At 43.4% G+C, this 18,200-nt stretch overlaps 1 protein-coding gene across 8 annotated transcripts in view; it reads right to left on the reverse strand.

Annotated features, from left to right (window-relative positions):
• Positions 1-18,200, reverse strand: part of MYO7B (myosin VIIB) — a 196,227-nt gene that overhangs the window by 159,043 nt on the left and 18,984 nt on the right. For 5 of the 8 annotated variants that reach the window (XM_068280582.1, XM_068280583.1, XM_068280584.1 and 2 more), the window contains 2 exons: positions 9,659-9,708; positions 3,372-3,463 (listed from right to left, as the gene is read on the reverse strand). The exons of 2 other annotated variants lie outside the window; for them this stretch is intronic. In XM_068280582.1, coding sequence (XP_068136683.1) covers positions 3,372-3,413 — 42 coding nt within the window. In that variant the 5' untranslated portion in view covers positions 3,414-3,463; positions 9,659-9,708. The remainder of the gene's footprint in view (positions 1-3,371; positions 3,464-9,658; positions 9,709-18,200) is intronic. One more of the 8 variants, XM_068280586.1, reaches the window with a different exon arrangement.

An 18,200-nucleotide genomic window follows, 5' to 3' on the forward strand; every position in this document is an offset into this window, starting at 1 on the left:
ACACAAATAATTAAATGTTTCCATGTTTTTATTGCACAAATTGAACACACCATGTAAACATTCACAGTGCAGGGGGAAAAAGTACTCTATGTGAATCCTAGTGTTTCTCATACTGCTGTTATTTTAACATATGTACATGCATCACTACATATCAACTATGTATGTATCTATATTTATTCTATTCAATGTCATGACTGTACAGTGTCTTGTATTTCTTATGTATATTTGTTCCCCATTATTCGTTTGTATTATGTACAGCGCTACGGAAGATGCTGGCGCTATATAAATAAAAAATAATAATAATAATCCTTGGATTTAATAACTGGTTGAACCTCCTTTGGCAGCAAAAACTTCCACCAAACGTTTCCTGTAGTTGCAGATCAGGCGTGCACAATGGTCAGGAGTAATTCTTGACCATTACTCTTTACAGAAGTGTTTCAGTTAAGCAATATTCTTGGGATGTCTGGTGTAAATCGCTTTCTTGAGGTCATGCCACAGTATCTCAATCGGGTTGAAGTCAGGACTGGGCCACTCCAAAAGGCATATTTTTTACTATATTGCTATATTATTACTATAATTACTTCTATGCTTTGGGTCGTTGTCTTGTTGCAACACCCATCTTCTGCTGAGCTTCAGCTGGTGGGCAGATGGCCTTAAGTTCTCCTGCAAACTGTCTTGATAAACTTTGGAATTCATTTTTACTTCGATGATAGCAATCCATCCATGCCCTGATGCAGCAAAGCAGCACCAGACCATGAGGCCACCACCACTATACGTCACAGTTGGGATGGGGTTTTGATGTTGGTGTGCTGTGCCTCTTTTTCTCCACATATAGTGTTGTGTGTTTCTTCCAAACAACTCAACTTTGGTTTCATTTGTCCACACAATATTTTGCCAGGACTGCTGTGGAACATCCAGGTGCTCTTTTGCAAACTTTAAACGTGCAGAATTTTTGGGGGGGACAGCAGTGGCTTCCTCTGTGGTATCCTCCCATGAACTCCATTCTTGTTTAGTGTTTTATGTATCATAGATTCACTAACATGGATGTTAGCATATGCCAGACACTTTTGTAAGTCTTTAGCTGACACTCTAGGATTCTTCTTCACCTCATTGAGCATTCTGCACTGTGCTCTTGCAGTCATTTTTACAGGACAACAATTCCTAGGGAGAGTAGCAGCAGTGCTGAACTTTCTTCATTTATACACAATTTGTCTGGACTGATGAACTGCAAGGCTTTTGGAGATACTTTTATAACCCTTTCCAGCTTCATGCAAGTCATAGTTACATAGTTATTTTGGTTGAAAAAAGACATACGTCCATTGAGTTCAACCAGTATAAACAATTCAACAATTCTTAATCGTCTATCTTCTAAAAGCTCTTTTGTGCGAGGCATCATTCACATCAGGCAATGCTTCTTGGGAAAAGCAAACCCAAAACTGGTGTGTGTTTTTTATACGGCAGGGCAGCTGTAACCAACACCTCCAATCTCATCTCATTGATTGGACTCCAGCTAGCTGACAGGGTCAGAAAAAATTGGCGCATAGTGCCGATGTTTAAAAATGGCGCCGCATTGAAAACATAGCCTTAACATTATTTAGCCATATCAATGTTTAATTATGGCGCACAGATGAAAAGCTAATTGAAAGGTTAAATTGTTAAGCGGCATATCGCTAATTATCATTTTACTGTCTTTAACTTTAATTAACCCACCGTGAGGAGGGTTTCTTCGGCTGCTGGCTCATTCACTGACACAATTTCCTTGTATGTGGTGGCTTCTCATGTTTCAAAATAAGCAGCAGGAGGGAAGAGAGAGGAGTGGAAGGGTGGAGAGCGGACACCTTAGCCCTGCCACCTCTGCCGTCTAGGATGAGGATGGTTGGCACAGGGTGACCATGATGCTAGCAGGAGAGTGCAGCAGCAGGAGCCGGAATGCCACGCAAGCAGCAGTGTGCTGGGTCACCCACACGGGATTGGCAGCCTCGGAGCGGGAACTGCCAGCCAGCCGCCAGCCTGGAGCATCATGCACAGGGTAAGAAAGTACTTTCAGTGGCAGTGGCAGAGCCCTGGCATTTATATTTGTAGCCTCTGTCATCTGGCTGATAAAGTTTTATAGCAAAACGTTAAATAATGTTTAATATCGTTTATAGCTTATTGTTAAATAATGATAAATGGCAAAAAAAAAAAAAACAGCAGCATCACCGCGCGCCATTTTTCATATGCACCATTTTTGACTGGACCCGGCTGACACCTCACTCCAATTAGCTCTTGGAGATGTCATTAGTCTAGGGATTCACATACTTTTTCCACCTGCACTGTGAATGTTTACATGGTATGTTCAATAAAAACATCGAAACAATTAATTATTTGTGTGGTATTAGTTTAAGCAGACTGTGATTGTCTATTGTTGTGACTTAGATGAAGATCAGATCACATTTTATGACCAATTTGTGCAGAAATCCATATATTTCCAAAGGGTTCACATACTTTTTCTTGCTACTGTAGATGAAAGCTGCCATATTTATTTCCTTTTAAGCAATACCAGTCGCCTGGCAGCCCTGCTGATCTGTGTGGATGCAGTAGTGTCTGAATCACACCCGAAACGATTCATGCAGCTAATCTTGTCAGATCTGACAATACTGTCAGAAACGCCTGATCGGCTGCATGCTTGTTCAGGGTCTATGGTTAAAAGTATTAAAGGCAGAGGATCAGCAGGTCGACCAGGCAACTGGTATTGTTTAAAAGGAAATAAATATGGCAGCCTCCATATACCTTTCACTACAGTTGTCCTTTAAATCAAGAAATTAACAATCTATTCTAAACTATTCAATTTGGTTAAAATTTGATCAGAAATATAGATAGACTTGTTGGAAAAAAAAGGGGGAAATTCAATGAAAATTCTCAATCAAATAAAATAAGAACACTTTTTGGAACACGTTTAATCTGATCGTTAAAAAAAAAAAAAAAAACAACAACAGGCAAATCAAATCTTTTTATTGCCTTGTGTGTGGCTTCAACACATTTTTAAGAGCAGTGCCAACTGCAGAGCAAACATCTTCATTGACATGATAACTTAGATAAAAAAAACCCTCAAATGGCCACAATAGAAAATGAGAGGTGCAGGAATGATATTTAAATCTCACGTTACCAGTAAGATATGGTTGACGGTCATAATTTAGGTGCAGGTTACCACTTCCTTACTGAACTTTAATACATTGGTGGCTATTAACAGAAACATAATGGGTATAGCAGAACCACTACAATTAATGGGAGGTTGGATGGGTAGTTGGTAATGAGAACACATAAACTAAAATACACTAGTGTCTAACATGCACAGCTCTACAAGGGAGCTACAAATAATTCATCATACTGGCCTGTTTATAGGAGGCAATACTGGCCTTTTCAACTGAGGCCATGGGATAGTTGAACTGAGAACTGTCTGATTTTGTAGACTGATGCCGAGTTGCTAAGACAAAAAAATATTATTTGAGGACATGAAGCTGGAGAAAACAACTGTGTAAGCATGAAACAGCAAGGTGCACTAAGGGCTCGTTTCCACTATGGCAAATTTGCGTGCATCGGCCGTACGCAAATTCACAACAGCAATGTATTTCAATGTGCCTGGTTCCATTACAGACGAAAATCGCATTCCGCCACCCGCAGAAAAAAAAACGGTTTGCGATTTTTTTGCACGTTTTTCATTCAGAAACACAGCAGTGGGTTTTGAGGACATAGCTTAAAAAGGACCACAGCTACTCTGCTGATCTGGTGTGTGGGTTATGTTTCCACTGAAAACACATGGTGGCAGATATCTTTCTGTGTATAGGCAATGGTTACTGGATAAGTCAACATTGCTCCTGTTACCCCCTTCAGCGGGCTGGTGGTTGGAATACTGTCCAGAACACTGAACATTTGATGTGCAGGGTGACCCCGGGGCCGGATTTGTGGGCAGGCATCCAAGGCCGGTTCCTAGGGCGCCTGGGAGGTTAGGGCGGAAGTCCTGCAGTATTTTGGATTCCTATTTGTGCTGCTGGCTCACCCCGCTGTACATTTACCGCCGCCTGCACGCCCGCTGAACTAATATGTAGCCTGCCGCTGCCGCCGCCTCCTCCTTCTGTTAGCCACCCTCGCTTGATGTCTGCAAAGTGACATGATGAAATCCGCCCTCCAATCAGCGCTGGTCACGGCTCACAGTGTTGACAGATAAAATTGCCGTGCACGGGGCAGCGACGTAAACAGGAAGTGATGTCACCGGTCACGTCCGGTCACTTCCTGTATTTGAAGTGTATGGCGCACGCTGCCCCGTGCACGGCAATTTGCTCTGTCAACGCTGTGAGCCGTGACCAGCGCTGAATGGAGGGCGGATTACATCATGTCACCGGGCAGACATCAAGCGAGGGTGGCTAACAGGAGTATTGCAGGTAAGCCACTGCTCTCCGGGGTGGGAGTTGCCTATTCTGTATTGGTGGGGCAGGGAGGGCATTTGCAATACCGCACCAGACTTAGAGAGGGGACACATCTGAGCATCTGTACTGGAACGGGGGGGGGGGGGAGGACATCTAACTTGTCAAACTGTACTGGGGGAGAGACATGTGGGTAGCTGTATTGTATTGGGAGGGGGGGGGATGGAGAGGGCATCCCGCTTACTGTACTGGGGAGGGGGCTGCAGGGTAGCTATACTGTAGGGAGGAGGATATCTAGCTTGTTGTACTGATGAGGGGGGCAGCTGGGTAGTTGTACTTTATAGGGGAGATGGGGGGGCATCTAGCTTGCTGTACTGGGGAGGGGGGCATCTGGGTAGCTATACTGTAGGGAGGAGGATATCTAGCTTGTTGTACTGATGATGGGGGCAGCTGGGTAGTTATACTTTATAGGGGAGATGGGGGGGCATCTAGCTTGCTGTACTGGTGAGGGGGGCAGCTGGGTAGTTATACTTTATAGGGGACATGGGGGGGGGGATCTAGCTTGCTGTACTGGGGAGGGGGCATCTGGGTAGCTATACTGTAGTGTGTGTGGGGGGGGGGGTATCTAGCTTGTTGTACTGGTGAGTGGGGCATCTGGGTAGTTATACTGTATTGGGGTGGGGGGTCATCTAGCTTGCTTTACTGGGGGTGGGGGGCACATCTGGGTAGCTATACTGTATGGGGGGATGGGGTTATCTAGCTTGCTTTACTGGGGAGGGGGGGGGACACCTGGAAACCTATACTGTGTTGGGGGATGGGAGGGAGTGTCTAGCTTGCTGTACTGGGGAAGGGTGGGTGCATCTGGAAAGCTATACTGCACTGGGGGGGGGGGGGGGCATATAGCTTTCTGTATTGTACTGGGGAAGGGGGGCATCTGGGTAGCTATACTGTATGGGGGGCATCCTGGTAGCTATAGTGTATGGGAGGGCAGATAGGGCATCTAACTTGCTATACTGTGTGTGTGTGTGGGGGGGGGGGGGTCATCTGAGTAGCTCTACTGTATTGGGGGGACATCTGGGTAGCAATACTGTATTGGGAGGGATGGGGAGGGCATCTAGCTTGCCATACTGTACTGGGGGAAGGGGGCACCTGACTACCTGTACTGGGGGAGCCATCTGGCTGCTGAAAGGAAGGGGGGGGGGCATCTGGCTACATAATACTGTAATATAAAGCACATGGCTATTTGATTATTTTATTTTGAGGAACCTGACTAAATTTCTTTTTCTGTAGGCATGTGCCTGTTTAATTATTTTATCTGGATACTTGTGACCAGGGCCGGGCCGAGGCAGAGGCTGGAGAGGCTCCAGCCTCAGGGCGCAGTGTAGGAGTGGGAGCACAATTCATTCAGTTGTCATTCCCAATTGTGTTTGAAGCAGAAAGAAATAGGAAAAGGGGATACATAGCAGTGACTGCAAGCCAGATAACTAGATATTAAGGTGTTGGGGAGGTTGTGGGTCCGGTGGCCCTCTTAGTCTAATAGCAATCAGTGTGTGACGGCTGGGGTGGAAGGATGGAGGGGCGCACTTTGGTGTCTCAGCCTTGGGTGCTGGAGGACCTTGTCCCAGCTCTGCTTGTGACTACTTAATATTTTTATCTGGAGCCTGGGGGCATGCAACTACTTTTTTTTTCTTTGGCACCTAGTTTAATTCTTTTATCTGGGGGCATGTGACTACTGTTCTGTTATTTAGTATTTATATAGCAGTGACATCTTCTGTAGCGCTGTACAGAGTATATTGTCTTGTCACTAACTGATTGGGATGAAGTTCCAACCTGGTTTAAAATTCTTCTTTAATCTGGAATAGGGGTCTTATCACAAGTCCTGGGGATTCACAGCAAATCTTAAAGCGGACCCAAACAAAGCATTTTTTTAATTAAAAATATTTAGTTGCACCACTCTGACACATACAAAGATAAATAAACACTCCTTCAAACGTATGATCATTTCAGTGCATGCTTTTCACCCTCCTCTTTTCATAGCTAGGGTTATACTGGGGGCAGCCATTAGCAATTCCTCCATTGCCAGACACCATCTACTCCACTAGTTTGCCGGAAAAATCCCGGCAATTTGTAAGGAAGGGAGGAGTTTCTCCAATAAATGTAAAATATTTTATATTTGTCATCATGCAGCTGAAAAAAGGCTGCTATTTATTATTATAATTTAGAAAATAGATTTTATTTCTGAAATCTTGTATTTTTAATTTGGGTCCACTTTAAGGGCTCTTTCACACCAGAGCCCTTTTTCAGCATTTTTAGCGTAAATTCTATACTTTGCGTAAACCAAGGTAAAAGGAAAGTCCATAGACTTTCATTTTACCTTTCACACCCGATGCTGCGTTTCGATGCGTTGCTGTACGACGCACCCGGGCGCATTTTATCGTCTGAAATCTGCGTTTCCCTTCGGGTTCATTGATACTACCGCCGCTACTCAGCATCGCACCGCAGATTCCTGCCGAGGCTAGTAAAACGCGTGCAGGAGCCCTTCTCCCTTCTCTCCGCGTTGTTAGATGTGAAACAGGCCTAAGGGAACCTGAAATGTTAGGAGTAGGGAGGCTGCCATCGTCACTCTGTTAGCACAAAAGCCAGGAAACTGGCATGGTTGGTTTGATGACCAGGCAACCCCCTTCATGGGGGGTGTTTAGAGGCCATGTAACTCTGTAATCTGGGGAACCTAGCTGCTGTTGCTGGGAAAAAGGTCTGTATAAATTGTGTGTGTGTGTGGGGGGCGGGGGGGCGCCTGGTGATAGTGGGCCTTGGGCGGCAAAAAGTAGAAATCCGGCCCTGGGTGACCCTGGGATGACAACTTCACAGCCACCTTTCTATTTCTCTCATGACAACATACATGACATTTCTATAACAGCATGTGATACACATGAGAATAGAATGGAATTTACAATATGTCATCATGGAATGAAGTTACTTATTAGACATTGTAACTGATATTTACTGATTCAGTCCCATTAATGTTACAAAGCAATAAACATTTCAAACTGGTTCAATAATTCTTTACAGTGTCCACAAACAGAGCACCATTGCTAAGGCTGACGCCATGCATCTTCATTGAAGGTTGCTGGCTGCAGTTTGTAGAATTCCAGTTTTTAGTGAGCACTTGCGAGTTAATATTTCAATGTTTACCCATGTGTAGTAAAACTCCCATCCAACAGCAATGCTACATTACAACAGTCACAATGCTACATTACAACAGTCACAATGCTACATTACAACAGTCACAATGCTACATTACAACAGTCACAATGCTACATTACAACAGGCACCATAAGGTGCAATGATGTTAATTAAGCATTTGTACTGCTTTCCAGCACTGATGTATGTTTTTCTGCCTGCAGGTTAAACCTACAATCTTTCACAAATAGGCATGCGTAATAACTTAACTATACCATTTAACATTGATCATTGAACAATGAAGTTTATTTTATTGAGGTATCTGATTGTTGCATTATTTGTACAGTATTGTCTTTTTACACTTTATTCCTAATGCTAGGTACACACTATGAGATTCTCTGGCAGATTTACTGTCAGATTGATTATTTCCAATATGCCCGATCTGAATTCCAATCGATTTCCGATAGAAGTTAACGGAAGACTGTCGGAAATCGACTGGAAAATGATTGGAAATCTGGGCCACAGCCAGGGCAGTATTCCTACATGATAACAACAACCCCAAACACACATCCAAGACTAGTGTTAGTGTTCGAATTCAGGACCACATGGTTCAGCGACCGGACAAATTCAGCACTATTTCAGCAATGAACAGCAGGACGGTGTGCATTTCATTTAACTCTAATAATTCTTCCTTCCAAGCTGGAAGGAGGGAATATCGGCCTGCTGCTCAGTGCTGAAATGGTGTTGAATGCATCTGTTCGGGTACCGAACCATGTGGAATTCAAACACCAACATTATCCAAGACGACCACTGCCTTGCTAAAGAAAGCTGAGAGTAACGGTGCTAAACTGGCCAAGCATCTCTCCAGACCTAAACCCTATTCAGTATCTGTGGGACAGCCTCAAACACAAGGTGGAAACACCAGCTTCATCATGGAGGAGTGGCAACCTGTGAAGCTTTAGTGAACTCCATGCCCAAAAGAGATAAAGAATATTCTAGCAGGGAAGTGTGTGTGTGGGGTGGGGGTGGGGGGGGGTAGATTTACTTACCTGGAGCTTCTCCCAGCCCCTACCAGTCTATCAGGTCCCTCGCTGTAGTTATGATACCCCCCAGTGTGCCGCTGTCCCCTTTCAAACGTTCCAGAACCGCACCTGTGGTGGCAGCCTACTGTGTATGAGTAGGCGCGTCCGCGCACCTCTCTCAATAGCAGTGCTTGTGCAGTTCAGATTGCGCAAGCGCAGAACGCTCCCGGCCACACATGTGCAGTACCCCGTGACCACAAGTCTGGTTGGAGATTTTTACGGGGGGGGGGGGGGGGGGAGTTGGGGGCAAGCAGCACCCTGGACAGCAACGGAGTTATAGCGAGGGGTCTGATAGACTGCTATAGGCTGGGAAAAAAAGCCCCAGGTCAGTAAATCTAACCAGCCCCTCCCTACCCGCTCAGATATCTGGAAAATAATGGTGGGCACACAAAATATTGACACCTTGGGCACAACTTTGACATTTTTCACTTAGGGGTATGCTCACTTTTGTTGTCATTGTCAGCGGTTTAGACATTAATGCCTGCATGTTGCGTTATTTTGGTGAGACATCAAATTTACACAGTTATACAAGCCGTACAATGACTACTTTACATTGTATCAAAGTGTCATATCTTCAGTGTTGTCCCATGAAAAGATGTAATAAAATATTAACAAAAAATGTGAGATACTATAGGTGTTTATATGTAATATGTTTTTTTATGTTAACTCTATACCTTCTAGTAATCTTTCCTTTTTCTCATTTATTCATTGAGAAAAAAGAGGCAGATGCATAGTGAGAGTGAAATATTTACAGACTGGTTTGTCATGTGACCAGCAGCCGGTCAGTGTGCCCTGTTACTGGGAACTATTGTGATGGAATTCTCAAGCATACCAATAACATTCCCACTGCTCAGGACAGCAGAAGTTCAAGAAAACATACAATAAAAAATAACATTTTCAAGGTAAAAGACAACAAGTCACTGAGCAATACTTTTCATTGTTTCATTGACAAAACTTATTTTATAAGTACAAAAATATCTTATTATGGAAGATTACCTTCTGGAGAATAACCATTGCTTGTCAAAAATGGGAAAGTCTGCTAATGCCTGTAAATAAAAGACAGATAATGACATCTGGGATTGACTCAAGAGTTCATTAATTGGCTTTTAAAAGAAAAAAATACTTTGATTTAAATAAATAATTTGCCGCACATTTATTTGAATGCAAATCGTATAAAAGCAAACCTGGGTTGAGAAACTGTAACTAGTGATGCTCGGATACCCCCAATCAGGTATTTGAGTGGTCATGAATTCGACTCCGCCCACTTACGAATTGACTCGTCATTACAATCATGAATAGAAACGGATATCCGACTCAAAAGCAGTTTTGAGTTCAATAACCGCATGTAATCACGAATCACGAGTAGTGATTCGTGAATAAAAACCTGCCAACTTTAGCGGGTAATAGCAAAGCCCTTACATGCTAGAAACACCAAATTTTCAGGATATCTTTGGAAGAACTGTGGGAACAAGAAGAATTTTTTTTTTCAAAAAGACCTTATAGTTTTTGAGAAAATCGATTTTGAAGTTTCAAAGGAAAAAAGTATACATTCAAATGCAGTAAATGACAGTTAATGTAGCAAACCTAACGGTAGTGTAAATTTACATGTATTAAAAGTAAGAGCAATGAATTTCATGACGGTGTTTCCAGGGGGTCCATATGCAGTGCGTACGGACCCCCTGGAAACCCCTCCGGAGCCGCAACGGTTTTGCCAGGGAATGCGATGCAGCCGCAAGATGGCTGTATAAAGATACCTTGCAAACGAGATAAACAGAGGAACACCAAGAGCCCCAATAGTGTAGTATGTATTGACAAGGGGGATAATGACAAAGAGTAATAGTTGTTATACTCACAAGCATGGGTCACCAATAGGCAACCACTGTAAAGGCAGGTGGGGAGATTATCCTGACCCCACTCAGGAATAAGAAGTCGCTCTCTGTAGATAGTAGAAAAGGGTCACAACCCTCCACCCAGGGTGGATACAATATTATATAGGAGAGAACAGAGGCGCCAAAAGGATAAAAGGGGTTTTAAATGAGCTTAAAAGCCAAAAATTTGGTAATTAGAGGAGGCAGTGGTGGACGTACCTCCTCCAAGCAGACACAACACGACTGTACATTCAGTCTATTTATTAACGAACTCCAGATAAAACAAAGCAACGCGTTTCACGGGTCAGTGCCGGCTTCCTCAGGCAATATAAAAAGGAGTTACAGCATCTAGCAAAACAAACAACACTTGGCACCTCTGTCAAAGAGGTGCCGAGTGTTGTTTGTTTTGCTAGATGCTCTAACTCCTTTTTATATTGCCTGAGGAAGCGGGCACTGACCCGTGAAAAGCGTTAATAAATAGACTGAATGTACAGTCGTGTTGTGTCTGCTTGGAGGAGGTAAGTCCACCACTGCCTCCTCTAATTACCAAATTTTTGGCTTTTAAGCTCATTTAAAACCCCTTTTATCCTTTTGGCGCCTCTGTTCTCTCCTATATAGTATAAAGATACCTGGCATCTTTTCCTATTTCTAATTTTTTTTTTTAATGTTCAGAGGGTGGGAAATTTAAAAACAAACAAAAAACATGTGGGGTCTCCCCTCCGGAGCCTCTTTAACCCCTTGTCTCCCATGCAGGCTGGGATAGCCAGAATGCGGAGCCCCGGCCGTGTGGGGCTTTGCACCCTGAGCTATACCAGCCTGCATGGTCCATGGTATCGGGGGGCTCCAAGGGAGAGAAGCAGCCATGCCTTCCACTCCCTGCGGAGCCCTTGTCCAATCCATGGACAAGGGGCTCTTCCCCCACCTCCAGTATCCCAGGAGGAGGTGGGGGTTGCCGACTGCCTGGGGGAGTTCATTGTGTCATCTTGGAGCCCCCTTTAAGAAGGGGACCCCAAGATGCCCTCCCCCCTCCCAGGAGAAGTGAGTATAGGGGTACAAAGTACCCCTTACCCATTTCCATAAAGGGCTAAATGAAATAAAAACACAACAACAACAAAAATCCTTTATTGTTTTAAATTAACCAGAAATACTTACCTGTACCTTTAAAAAAATGTACTCACGCCAATATCCTCGGAAAAGGTCCCACGCCAATATCCCCTATTTTGTGTACTTCTTGTGTTACATCTTGATTGAAGATCTCCACCGGCTACTAAGTATAGCAGAGCTGTGTCACCCTCTGTCCGCCACGGCTCCCGGCCCCACTCACTGCACCGTTAGCGCCCACCTATGCTGTCACCCTGGAGCACCCATAACACATCAGGGTGCTATGGGTGCTCCAGGGTAACAGCATAGGTGGGCGCTATAGGTGCGGTGAGCGAGGAGGAGAGTGGAGCACAGAGAGCGACGCAGCTCTGCTATACTTTGTATAGCAGAGCTAAAGCATCTTTGAATTTGGCTCCAAGGCTCCCCATTGGTCTGTTAATAGACCAATGGGGAGCCTTGGAGCAAAATTCAAAGATGATTCAGCTCTGCTATACTTAGTATAGCTGAGCTGTTGGCAGTGTTGCAGCGGGGGCCGGCGGAGATCTTCAATCAAGATGTAAGAGAAGGTCGCAAGATAATCGATATTAGCGTAGGACCTTTTCCGAGGATATTAGCGTGGGAATTTTTTTTCAAAGGTACAGGTAAGTATTTCTGGATAATTTAGAATAATAAAGACTTTAATTCATTGTTGTGTTTTTATTTCACTTAACCCTTTATACAAATGGATAAGAAGCACTTTGTGCCACTATACTCATTTCTCCTTGGAGGGGGCAAGTACCTGGGTTTCCCCTTCTTAAAGGGGACTCCCAGATGCCACCATTAACCCCCCAGGGAGTCTGTGACCCCCCACCTCCTGCTAGGGAAGTAGAGGTGGAGAACAGCCCCTTGTCCATGGACTGGACAAGGGCTCCGGGGGGGAGGGGAAGGCTTGGCCGCCCTCTCCTCTGGAGCCCCCCCATACCATTGACCATGCAGGCTGGTATAACTCAGGGTGCAAAGCCCCACTCGGCCAGGGCTTCCATTTTGGCTATCCCAGCCTGCATGGGAGACAAGGGGTTAAAGAGGCTCAGAAGGAGGGGAACCCCACTTTTTTTTTTAATTTCCCACCCTCTGAACATTAAGAAGAAAAAAAAGTTTTAAAAAATAGGAAAAGATGCCAGGGATCTTTATACAGTCATATTGCAGCTCAATTTTCTCAAAAACTATAAGATGTTTTTGAAAAAAAAATTCCCCTTGTTCCCATTGTTCTTCTGAACATATCCTATTAACCGCTAAAGTCTGTGGGTTTTTAATCACCAGTCTCAAGTAACGTCAAGTAATCTCAAGTGACTCGTGATCACAAATCGGGTAACGAGTGCGATCACGAGAGCAGTAGTGATCGGCATTCATGATCGGGAGCCGATCACTAAAGCCGATTACAACCTCGTGATTGCAAAAAACAGCTCATGATAAGGAGTTACTCGTGATCACGAGCTTAATCACGAGCTTGTGATGAGCATCCCTAACTGTAACGTAAACAGCAGTGTAAGCTATCACAAATGGGATTCTCCTTTTATGGAAATACATTTCTCGTCTCCTTCCCACTCATGCATTGTGCATGGGCACCTATCACAGAGGGCAGAGATGGGTTTGCACTCAGGTGTGTGTCTGTGTTGGGTATCCACCAGGACTCCAAACAGCTTCATTAGCACTATTGATGTGTAACAGATTGTCCAGCAAGCTCATGGGAACCAGAACTCCTAGGAGTGTGTAAGGGGTTGAAAGGGACCTAAATGCCTCCTTACTAAGATGCTATGCAAAACAGTAGTTTGCTTTCTTAAAATAGAAGGTATTTAGGTTGGAGTGGGCTCTGTGGTTTCCCACAATGCATCGCTGCTCAGTATGCAAATCTTCTCTTTGTTGTCCCTGATACCTAAACACACCTCCAGAACCACTGGAATGCAATGATGTGTACTTCTGTTTTGTATTATTCATGTGGAAATCTATACTGTATTTGGAATTGTATGCTGCTTTCCCCTCTGTTTGCATTACAGTAATCTACTACATGATCGTTAAAGAAATACCAGCCCAGATTCAACAAACTTTTCTCTTCCATTTCACACAGGGGTTGTTTTTGCACCTTATTAACCATTTCAGCCCGCTGGGATTTTTCACCTTATGCACCAGAGCAATTTTCACCTCCCATTCATTCGCTAATAACTTCATCACTTCTTAACACAATTTATTGATCTATATCTTGTTTTTTTCCGCCACTAATTTGGGTTGTACATTCTGCTAAGAATAATTTTTTTTATAAATGCATTTTAACAGGATTAATAAGAAAAAAATGGAAAAAATTCATTATTTCTCAGTTTTCGTCCATTATAGCTTTAAAATAATCCACACTACCATAATTAAAACCTATGTATTTTATTTGCCCATTTGTCTCGGTTATGACACCATAACATAACGTGACACAATGTATGGCGCCAATATTTAATTTGGAAATAAAGGTGCATTTTTTCCATTTTGCGTCCATCACTATTGACAAGCTTATAATTTAAAAATGTTTCATAGTATACCCCCTTCACATGCATATTTAAAAAGTTCAGACCTTTAGGTAACTATTTTTTTTGTTTTGTTTTATTTAATTTTATTTTTTTTTCATTAAAATTTTTATTTGCGTAATATTTTGTTGTGGGAAATAAACAGTTAATTTTAATGTTATTATATGTGTAAATTGTAATGTAAAAAATATGTAGATGTAGTTTTACTATTTGGCCACAAGATGGCCACCTTGAGTTTATATTTTTCTCCTTGTGCTTCTCAATCACCGAAAGCACAAGGAGGACACGTAAAATTTTATTTGCAGAAAGACTGAAGCCTCTAGTAAGAGGGCTTCGGTTTTTCTGCTGGGGACACGGATCGGTGATCGGGAATCATGTTCCAGTTCACTGATCCCAGGGCTACTGGGGGACAGCACGGGGCGCCGAAGCGCGGCACCACAGCAGAACAGCCGCCTGGACGTGAGGATCACGTCCAGGCGGCAGAAATGGTTAATGAGATATGCACAATGCAATTTTTACTTTTTATTTCTTTCAATTCAAAAATTACAATCCATCTTTCTAATTGATTTTAACATTTACAAAATCTGACCATCTGACCAATGTAACACATGTATTAAATTAAAGATTGAAAATTGAAAAAAAATTACTATAAGTCTATAAATCAAGAAATTGATAATCTACCCTACACCATTCCCGATCTTTGATCAAAAAAAGGTGGAATAAATAAGAAAACAATATTTGTAACTTTTTTTTACACTTTTCTGTACAGTTGATCTTTTTTATTGAATTGCTGTAAAGTTGGATCATTTTATTGTATCGTGGGTGGCCATCTTTTGCCTCAGCAAGGAAAAAAGTACTCAAAATGAAGTTGGCCTAGATTTAATATTACATTTTCTTACCTACTTTTTCTTTTCTTTTTTTTTTTTTACTCGCTAGAAGCTAGGTGCTCGTCTATAGGCAAGATGGAAAACATTTCCTATGAGAATGCCCAGCGGAAAAAAAGTTTATGAAATAAAGGCCATTATCTTCTACTTATCGATATGAAGTACAAAAAATTATTACTTATTTTAAAGAGAACCTGAGGTGGGTTTGAAGAATATTATCTGCATACAGAGGCTGGATCTGCCTATACAGCCCAGCCTCTGTTGCTATCCCAAACCCCCCTAAGGTCCCCCTGCACTCTGCAATCCCTCATAAATCACAGCCACGCTGCTGACAAACAGCTTGTCAGAGCTGGCTGTGTTTATCTCTATAGTGTCAGTCTGCTGCTCTCCCCGCCTCCTGCAGAACTCCAGTCCCCGCCTGCATCCCTTCCCTCCATGCTGATTGGAGGGAAGGGACGGGGGCAGGGACCGGAGCTATGCAGGAGGCGGGGGAGCAGCTGAGACTGACACTACAGATGTAAACACAGCCTCACAGCACGGCTGTGATTTATGAGGGATTGCAGAGTGCAGGGGGACCTTAGTGGGGTTTGGGATAGCAACAGAGGCTGGGCTGTATAGGCAGATCCAGCCTCTATATGCAGATAACATTCTTTAACCTTTTCACCTCCCCCAGCACGAGTATCTACGTCCCTGTATTTACACAAATATAAACAAATACAAACACTTGGTTCTGTTTCTATTTTTAGAACACACTAACTCTGTATCTCCATCTTGTGGTCAAAAAGTAAAACCACATCCAAATACCCTATTATACACCTTCCCATAGAAAAATTAAATACATTTTCATTATTTTTAAAAACCCTTCGAGGTGAAATGGTTAAACACACCTCGGGTTCTCTTTAAAGTGGGATGAAACTCCATATTAACTGAAAATATTAAAATTAATTGTCCAATGAGAAATTATTTACTTAGCTTACCTATCCTGTTGTTTTTAGTGTGTATTGATGGATTTAAGAGAAATATGATAAGATATGAAAAAAAAAGAAAATAATATTCTGCTGGTTCTCATTTTTCTGTTTCTTTGTCATGCTAAAATTGACATAACTAATGCCCTTTCTGTTATTTATTTATTTTTTAATCCAGCTGTAAGGATCTCTCCTGTAGCGTATTCTGTCCGTTGCAGTGGAGCTGCAAACGGACAGTTCTGGCTTATCTGCTTGCATTCGGTTGTGCATTTGCAATGGGTCTCATTGTCATTTGCAATTGCTCTGCAGTTCTGGGCAGCTCAGGATGCTGTCATCATTCCACCAATTGCTTGTTGCAGCTGAGCTGCGGCCAGATAGCCCTGGATTCCCTGCATGCATGTTGTTACATAATTCTGCATGTATTTCTTATGGGGGTCCTTTGCATTCACAGCCAGCTAGCAAATGGTAATCAAGCCAGCTCAGGATTGAGAGGTTACCATTCAGCTGTGTGGAGATTTGCATACCTGCATCCATTGGCTGAAGCCAGCATAAAAGTCTGCCTCCCATTTCATACCCCGCCCATCATAGTGGTCAGTACATTGATCTACTGGGCACCTTGTTACTCTGTATAGTTCTGTTCTTGTAGTTCAATGTGACCTTATTACTTGTGCTTTAGCTAGTTCTTGATAAATATACAGTATATGCAGACTTGCTAATTTATATTTATCCGTTAGTTGAGCCGTTTGTTATTTTTCTTATTATTGTGTATTGCCTAGTTCCATGCTTGATGGACGTTCGCTGCATCCGCGGTGGATCAGTGAAGTCCATTATCCAGATAGCTTGGATTCTGCCATCACCACGTTGGTGACTGTAGTATTCCTGACACTCTAGTTTCTGGGAACGTAACTATAGGCTGCAGTTATGTTCTATCCTGTAGTCTTGCCTGGGTGGATGCTTGCTGGTGACTGTTGTTAGCCAGCTTGCTCTGCTTCTGTGGACGTGACTGTGAGCTGCGGTTGCTACTAGTTATGCTCCGAACTATAGTTCTGTCTTTTACCTGTCTGAAAGCTTGCTATCGCTAAGGCAGCACAGTGCGAACTAAGGCAGCGCAACATCACACTGCGCTGCCATTGTGTTATATTTGTAGCGCTATCGGAAGCCCAGAGCTGCAGTTGCTCTGGGCAGCCTGTGTAACTTCTTCCATTATCCAGCTCTTATGCTGGCTACACACGGTGCGTTCCCGCACTCGATGCGCCGCTCGATTCCCATCGATTCGTTTATTTCCGACATGTCCGATTTGCGTTTCGATGGATCGTTAGGTCGATTTGCCATACTTTACATGGCAATCGACCTAAAAATCTTCGAAATGCGCTCGGAAATGCTCGGAAATAATCAAATCGACGGAAATCGATCGGCACATTCGATGCGGGAACGCACCGTGTGTAGCCAGCATTAGCCTTGTTGCACTGGATGATCAGAAAGTATGACCCCCCCCAGCATTACACCAGCTCAGTTAATGTACTTTACAGATTACTGTCCCTTCCACAGCGAATATCACCAGGCTTAGGGCTGGTTCAGATTGACTTCTTAACCAGCCACCCGCGGCAGCCCAGCTTGTTCCAAATGCTTTTGTGCAAGCTTGCAGACAAACATTTGTTGGCGCCTCCTGGCATGCAGTACTTTTCATCCCCCTCAAGGGGACGTGTAAGCATGGTGGTGAACGATCCTGGAAGCAACATCGGGATGATTGTGTAAATTGGGATCAATACGTGGTAGTTGTGCAAACGACGGTAAGTGATAGTATCGACAGTTGCCCATTCATCTGAATGCACAGCATTAAGTGAGAAGCGATGCAGCTGTCGTTTGCGTAGTAGAACCATCCAGGTGAAACAGCCCTTACACAGACCTTACATCACTGTGTAAACTCTTCAAAAGGAGGGGAGTTCAATTGATTTTTGGTCATGGTCTCCTTATTTTATCTAAAATGGGAAGTTTCAGTTAAGGTGCATACACATGCCGTACTGTTACAAATGACGGGTCCGTTAGACCCTCCCGCGGGGCGGTCGTTCTGCCGACAGTAGTATGTGAGTACAAGCTGTCGGCAAACTGATAAGACAGTTTTTGACTGTTTTTGACTGTTTTTGACTGATCTGCCTGGCGGATCTGTTACAAAC

This window comes from Hyperolius riggenbachi, chromosome 4, assembly GCF_040937935.1.
Source record: "Hyperolius riggenbachi isolate aHypRig1 chromosome 4, aHypRig1.pri, whole genome shotgun sequence".
NCBI lineage: Eukaryota > Metazoa > Chordata > Amphibia > Anura > Hyperoliidae > Hyperolius > Hyperolius riggenbachi.